This window comes from Lipotes vexillifer, unplaced genomic scaffold, assembly GCF_000442215.2.
Source record: "Lipotes vexillifer unplaced genomic scaffold, Lipotes_vexillifer_v1.1 scaffold263, whole genome shotgun sequence".
NCBI lineage: Eukaryota > Metazoa > Chordata > Mammalia > Artiodactyla > Lipotidae > Lipotes > Lipotes vexillifer.
In genome coordinates, this window is record NW_006796752.1 from 2,995,229 (window position 1) to 3,002,728 (window position 7,500).

Consider the following 7,500-nt stretch of genomic DNA (forward strand, 5'->3'; position numbering starts at 1 on the left):
AGGGAAAGGATGTTCTTTTCAATAAATAGAGCTGAGTTAATTGGATATATCCATTTGGGGGAAACAACAAAACTTGGCCCCTGCCTTACACTATAAACAGAAATTAATTTGAATTGCATCATAGACTAAATGTGAAGGTAAAACAATAAAGCTTCTAAAAGAATATGAGAATATCTTCATGACCTTGGGCAAAGAGCACACAAGAAAGCTAGCCATAAAAGAAAAGATTGATAAATTAGACTTTATTAACATTAGGGACCTCATTTTATTAGAGGGACAAAATTAAGAGTGAAAGTCAAGCCACATCCTGGTAGATAATTTGCAATTGATATATTTGACAAAGGAGTTCTGTTCAGAATATACACAGACCTAAAAATCAATATGAAAAAGACTGACACTGACTTTTTTTAAAGAGCAAGATATGTAAACAGGTACTTCACAGAAGAGGATATTGAAATATCTCATAAGGAAATGAAAAGTTGTTCAACCTCATCAGTCATCAAGGGAATGCAAGTTAAAACCATAGTGAGATACTATTCTATCACCAAAATGAACAGAACTGACATTACTAAGTGTTGGCAAAGATGTGAAGCAACTGGAACTCACATACACTGCTCATGGGACTACAAATGGATATAATTACTTTGGAAATCAGTTTGGCAGTTTCTAATAAAGTTAAACATATATCTGCCCTATCGTCAGATACACTTCTAGGAAACGCATATATCTGCCCTATCAGCAGATACACTGCTAGGAAACGCATGTGTATGTCCACCCAAAGACATATACAAGCATGTCCATTACATTGTTATTTTTAATAGCTAAAAAGATGCTGACACAAAAGGGTAGCACAGTATGATTCCAGTTAGATGAAATTTAAAGTGGACAAAAGGTGGTTATCTTTGGCAGGAAAGAATGCCAAAAGCGTAAGGGAGCCAGGTTGAGGACTGGAAATACTCTATTTTGATTGGAGTGATGGGTACATGGATGAATGCGTAGGTAAAATTTATCAAACTGTACCCTTAATATTTGTGCATTTTATGCAAGTTATGCATCAAAAAAGGAAAGATGCACTAGTAGATCTCATTTGTAGACCCTTGCTTTTATGAAACTATTGAAGGATGTTGAGTAGGAAAATGACACTAACACGGTCCTTTAGGAAATTTTTCTAGTGCTCATGTACAAAATGGGTTGTTAGGGAAGAGACTGAAGGCAGGGACGCTGATACAGAAGCAGCGAGTGTGTATTCACAGTATTTTGATCAAAGAAGACTGTGAAAGTAAAGGAAGACAATGCTCCTGAGACATTGCTCTCTCCCATCAGTAGATTTGGTGATATTAAAAAGCTGCATGTGATTAGCTTGGATTTTTCCAAGCACAACATATCTGATTTTTGCTTTTTGCCCTGTGTCTTAGAACACTAAGATAATGCTAAAAGTTGATAAACTTAGCTGGAGAGATGATAAGCAAAAGGATATTAGAACTTAGAACAGGCCAGCATTGTATTTTAATGTGGCATTGTTCAAGTGTGTGTGTGTGAGAGAGATCTCACATAGCACTGTGGTTAGCCCTCTAAGAAATATCTAAAAAGCCACTTTATTGCCCCACCTTGTCATGAGACCCAGGCTAACAGTTCTCCCCTTGTCTGCTGATCCTGTGATGATAGGCGCCGTCTCAGCGCCCTGGCCATGTCTCTCTGCAGCAGCTGCTGTGGCAGTGTCCTCACTGAGTTTCCATGGAAGAGCTTTTGTTTCTGCCCGCACGTGTCCTTCCGTCATTGAACCCTAACAGCTCTCTCATTGTTGCTCTTCCCTTGTAGTGAAGACTGAACCAGAAACACCTGTGCCAAGCTGCCCCTCTCAGGATGGTCACACAGCAGTGAAAACAGAAGAAAGTTCTGAGCTGGGAAACTATGTCATTAAGTAATTATTTCAGTCCTCTCTAAGGGAGTTGTGCTTTCGGTGTGTTTATGGTACTTTTACGAAACCATCCCTGAGACAGCTGCATATGTGTAGAGTTGTGTGTATGAGTTAAGCCCTTTGATGGGTGGAAACCTTCTGTCCGTGTGTGGTGAACAAGTATTACCATTTGCTGCACAGCTCAGGAGTCTTCATTTAACCCCTTGACGTGACCTCCGAGCAGCACTTGATTTGTTGCCTCAAAAGCCTCCGCTGTAATTACAGATCTCCCTCCATTTGAGCTTACCAACACGAAGTTTCTTTGCTGAATCTTTGGGTATGAAATTTTTCATGATGTAATTACTCAGGTGTGTATACATTTTGTGTCAGAGTATCCACACACCTGCCTAATCTTAAACAGCTGCCTTTTCATGGCCCATACAGACTCAGTGCTTCGTTTTTTTGTTTTTGTTTTTTTTGCGGTACGCGGGCCTCTCACTGTGTGGCCTCTCCCGTTGTGGAGCGCAGGCTCAGCGGCCGTGGCTCACAGGCCCAGCCGCTCCGCGGCATGTGGGATCTTCCCAGACCGGGGCACGAACCTGTGACCCCTGCATCGGCAGGCGGACTCTCAACCACTGCGCCACCAGGGAAGCCCATCAGTGCTTCTTCTAAAAATACTCCCAGAGATTTTCTAATTTCCGAATTGGGAACCCACCTCTGACTGCATATTTTGAAGTATTTCAAACTGCTGGGAATGGTAGAAGCTTAGCCACTTTCACATGACAGGTGACAGCATGAACTGTAATAACCCTAAGATAGGCATCGTATGATAGAATTCCCTACTCTAGTGACAGTCACATTGCAAAAAGATTACGTGGCTATTTAATTTTAAAATATAGATAAAATGAAATGTCAGGTTTGCATAATTGGTCATTCTTGGGGTTTCATCTTAGTGTTGACTTTTTAAGCATTGAATGCTCTTCATTTATAAAGAAGGCTATGCATAGAAAAGGAAGGACATACCAATATAGTTGGTTTAAATTTTAATTCCCTTGGAAAGGAGAAATATATACATAAATTCATGTGTGTTGTATGCACACACACACACACACACTCTCTCTCTCTCTCTCTTAGAAACTGCTCTGTGTATTCCCTACCATAATTTTCTTTTCTTTGTCCTTCTCAGGATAGACCATTTAGAGACTATCCAGCAACTCTTAACAGCAGTAGTAAAGAAGATCCCTTTAATCACTGCAAAAAGTAAGACAATACTGAATATATGGATGCATTTTTTTTAAAGCTGTGAAGTACTTGGGATATTAAGTCAACTTGAATCACTTGGTGTTGTAATTAATACTGACATGGTAGTTATCATAGAGGGTTTTAGCTACAGCTGTAGCTCATTTGCAGGGTTTTTAGAATTCACAATATCTTGGTCAGTTAGTCTTACTATTTTCACGGTTTGATCTGCAGAAGGAATTTTCTTATCTTTCATCTAACACTCACTCTGTAGAAATAAACGACTGTCAAGACCTCCTGCAGTGATGTCTCCTCTATCCCTGCCCATTGTCAGCAAGACTGAACAGTTTGCTTCTCAGCCCCAATTGCTCTGACAGAATCAACAGCCCTTACCAAGGGCATGACCGACAGCCTGTGGATACTTAGGCTTCGGCTCTTGGGCAAGATCACCCGTGAACATTTAGAGGGAAGGGATGAAGCAGATTATCATTTCACATTCATGGGAATATGAAAACAATAGGCCAAGTACAGACTACTTTGCTTATTTTTTCTAGCTGTAATAGCAAAGTATTTCTTTTTTTCCCCTCAAAGGGGTCATTTCGAGGTAGCTCAGAGTAAACTCAGTGATTTTTCTAGCCCAGCAGGAAAAAAAATTTTTAATCTTTTTTTAAAAATTCAGATACAAATACAGAATATTAGAGCTGAAAGGCAGTTCTGGAACCATCTTTCCCAGTGGTCTCATTTTACAGTTAAGAAAACCGAAGCCCAGAGAGATGATATAGGTTGCCCAAGGCAGCTTAGTGAATGGCAAGGCCAAGGCTAGATCTCAGGTCTCCTGTTCCCAGTGGAGTGCCATTTCCACTTAATAGGTAGTCTACTGCCATGATACTTTCTCTACCAAAGAAGCTGATTTCCCAGGGAGGGCTGTTGTTTTGAGAACACACGAATGAGTGTGTTATGTTGCATCTGAACTTGCCTGTTAAGGAACATAGCCAATAAAGAGGTCTAAAGAAACTTTTGGACATGCTTCCAGCAAATAAGAGTTTACTTAAATCATAACTTTATTCAGAGTTTGCTGGATATGTGCATTCTAGGTGAAGATGCCAGCTGTTTTTCTGCAAAATCTGTGGAGCAGTATTATGGCTGGAACATTGGGAAAAGGAGAGCTGCTGAGGTAATCCCATGTTTGCTGCAGGCCACCACTGAGAGCCTATTAGAGAAAATAACCAAAATACATGTGCATTCTGGCTGCTTCCATAAACCTCGTCACATGGAGCAATGATAAATTTTGCAGCATGTTTCGTTAAATTTTTTTTTTTTAACTTTATTTTTTGGCTGTGCCGGGTCTTCGTTGCGGCGCCAGGCTTCTCTCTAGTTGTGGCGCCAGGCTTCTCTCTAGTTGTGGCATGCGGGTTTTCTCTCTCTAGTTGTGGCGCGCAGGCTCTGTAGTTTGTGGTGCTCGAGCTCAGTAGTTGCGGCATGAGGGCTTAGTTGCCCCGTGGCATGTGGGATCTTAGCTCCCCTACCAGGGATCGAACTTGCGTCCCCTGCATTGGAAGGCAGATTGCTTTACCACTGGACCACCAGGGAAGTCCCTCGTTAAATATTTGATGGTAGAACTTTTTCCTTAGTTAAAAATCTCATTCTCCAAAGACATGTAGCTAGCCTTTGAAAGATCTACTTTTTCCTGCATTGGTAAAAATTTCTAAAAAATTTTAAAGAATTATATTAAACTTAAGTATTTATTACTCAGTGTGGTAGCAACTATGCCAGACAGTAAGGTTATAAGAGGGAAGTAGCAGGTACAGAGGCATGTTTAGGAAGCTTTGAGAAAGTCAGTGTGATGAGTTTGGGGAAGGCTGGGAAGGCTGGGGAAGTGGGAGATCACAGGTTAAGACCAGGTGAAACACCTTATAGGCCAAACCTAGGAATTTCAGTTTTATTTTATAAGCATTAGGTAAGAGTTTTTACTTTTTTTAAAAACTGAGGAGTAACACCATCAGATTTTTTTTTTCCTTAGAAAAAAATGATTCTAACAAGTCAGCATGGTACTTTAGAGTTGGGTGATTTATTTGAACACGCTAAGTTGAAGAATTCTCCCCCTCCCCCCTCCCCCCTCAATTTTTTTAAGTGGCAAAGAGCGATGACAATGCGAAAAGTCTTACAAGAAATACTGGAAAAGAATCCAAGATTTCATCACCTGACTCCGCTTAAAACCAAGCACATTGCTCACTGGTGTCGCTGCCATGGCTACACCCCACCTGACCCCGAAAGCCTGAGGAGCGACGGGGACTCGATTGAGGATGTGCTGACCCAGATTGACAGCGAGCCAGGTAAGCACTGGTGGGACTCTGGCACCATCAGCAGCCGAGAGGTGTTTCCTTGGAGCACACAGTCACCTGTCAGCCTCCATGGTTTTCGGGCCACGTCAGCCCCAGCAGTTTTCCATGCTCTTTCCTTCAGCTGAGGTGAAGGGACCTGAGGACTCCAAGAGCTGCCTTAGGGAACAGGAGCCCACCCTGGGTGTCCCGCCCACCCCCCAGGATGGTCCCTACAGAACTATTTGTGCCCAAGTGTCCCAAGTGTTATGCCCAAGCCAGGAATGTTCTGGCCCATGACATGCAACAGGAACACACTGTTCATTCAGGAGCCCCCTTCCTCAGCATCATTTCTCCTTTGAAGACCTTCTTGATCTAACTCCTTTCCTTGTGGTAGAAGTGACTTCTTCCTTTGTGACCTTATAGCCACCCTCACACAGACAAGTCTTCTCCCTGAAGATGGGGACGATGTCTTATCTGTTACTTTATCTCGAAAACCTAGCCTGGAAGTGCACTGCCGAGTGCTGGAGGCACAGGTTTAAACAACTAATAATGTTGCAGATAAAATGAATTTTATGATAAAGACACAAATCACTGAGCTATATGTGGGCAGGGGTGCAGGGGAGCTGGGTATAAAAGACATATGGGGAAAATATTTTGAGTTTCACCTTAATGAATAAGGAGTGTTTTCTCCTCTCAGCCCCATTTCTGTAGAAAAACAGATGCTCCACCTCCCTGTCTGAGGGAACCTGGAGCACAGGGAGGGTCTGGGGGGGTTCCTTTAAGACTTAGCACAAGTCCCATTTTCTCCATGAAGCTTTCCCCAGAGCCCTAACACAGGGTGGCCTCTCCTTTCTCTGATCTCCAGTGGTATTTAATATCAGAACCTTGAGGGTTTGTCAGATTTATATCTAAGCTCTTTGGAGAGCAGAGACCATGTCGATTACTTCTGTGCTTCACCGGTAGTGTATGTAAAGCACCATGCTTTACCTGTACTAGGCTTTCTGTTAATATGACTGACTGATCTGTGAGCATCCTGCCAATAAAACAGAGAAAGCCAGGAGCTGGCTGCCCTTAACTCCATCTTGTCCCAGTCTGGACCTCACTTATTTATCTATAAAGTGAAAGGGATGCACTAGAAGATTCCCAGAGGCTCTGCTGGCTTTAAACTTCTAATACTCTTTGTTGGGCTTTGTATAAATCAACTTATTAAAGACTGGATGCATGGTATACACTAAAATTTTAGTAGTACTTATCTCTAAGCAGAGCGTGGATGATTTTTAATTTCTTCATTGTGCATTTCTAAATTCTCCAGATTTAAAATTTGAAAACAAATTAGTGGAGTGGGAGGATGGCCTCGTTTTGGGTGGCATAAGTATGAATTATGTGCTGTTTTGACTTAAGATTGTCCTTAACAGTACATATGTTTTAACACAAGATGCCTGTCTTGGTGCTTGTCTCCCTTATGAATTACTAGTTCTCATAATAATTAGATTCATAGAATTTTAGAACCAGAAGGAAGGTCAGCTCCCTTGATACTTACCCTTCTTCTCTGGGTCTCAGGCTATTGGTCCCTTGGATATGGAAAGTCCCTTTCTTTTGTCACCACAGCTGTCATAAGACTGATTACCTCTCATTTAGAGTGCCCGTCATCATTCTCCTCTGCTGACAACCTCTGCCGGAAACTGGAGGACCTGCAGCAGTTTCAGAAAAGAGAGCCGGAGAATGAGGAGGAGGTGGACATCCTCAACCTCTCAGAGCCGTTAAAGATAAACATCAAAAAAGAACAGGACGAGAAACAGGAAGAAATGAAATTCTACCTGCCACCAACACCAGGCTCTGAATTTATTGGTGACATCACACAGAAGGTAGGGAACTAAGGCCTGTGCTGCTGGATCCCTAACCGGGTGCAAGGTGCTCGGACGTTCACCCTTAGAAACTTGACACCAGACTTTCCGGTGAAGCAGGTGTATGATTTCCTTCTGCCTGGTAAACCTGGGCTCTGCTCTCTGGGCACCTGCCTTCCTACATCAGGGCCCTTCAGCA

The 7,500-nt window shown here is 42.3% G+C and overlaps 1 protein-coding gene across 1 annotated transcript in view; it reads left to right on the top strand.

Moving 5' to 3' along the window:
• YEATS2 (YEATS domain containing 2) overlaps positions 1 to 7,500 on the top strand; it is a 109,928-nt gene that overhangs the window by 98,854 nt on the left and 3,574 nt on the right. Inside the window, exons 24-28 of the mRNA XM_007468929.1 lie at positions 1,819 to 1,921; positions 3,084 to 3,157; positions 4,231 to 4,310; positions 5,268 to 5,469; positions 7,096 to 7,322. Coding sequence (XP_007468991.1) covers positions 1,819 to 1,921; positions 3,084 to 3,157; positions 4,231 to 4,310; positions 5,268 to 5,469; positions 7,096 to 7,322 — 686 coding nt within the window. The remainder of the gene's footprint in view (positions 1 to 1,818; positions 1,922 to 3,083; positions 3,158 to 4,230; positions 4,311 to 5,267; positions 5,470 to 7,095; positions 7,323 to 7,500) is intronic.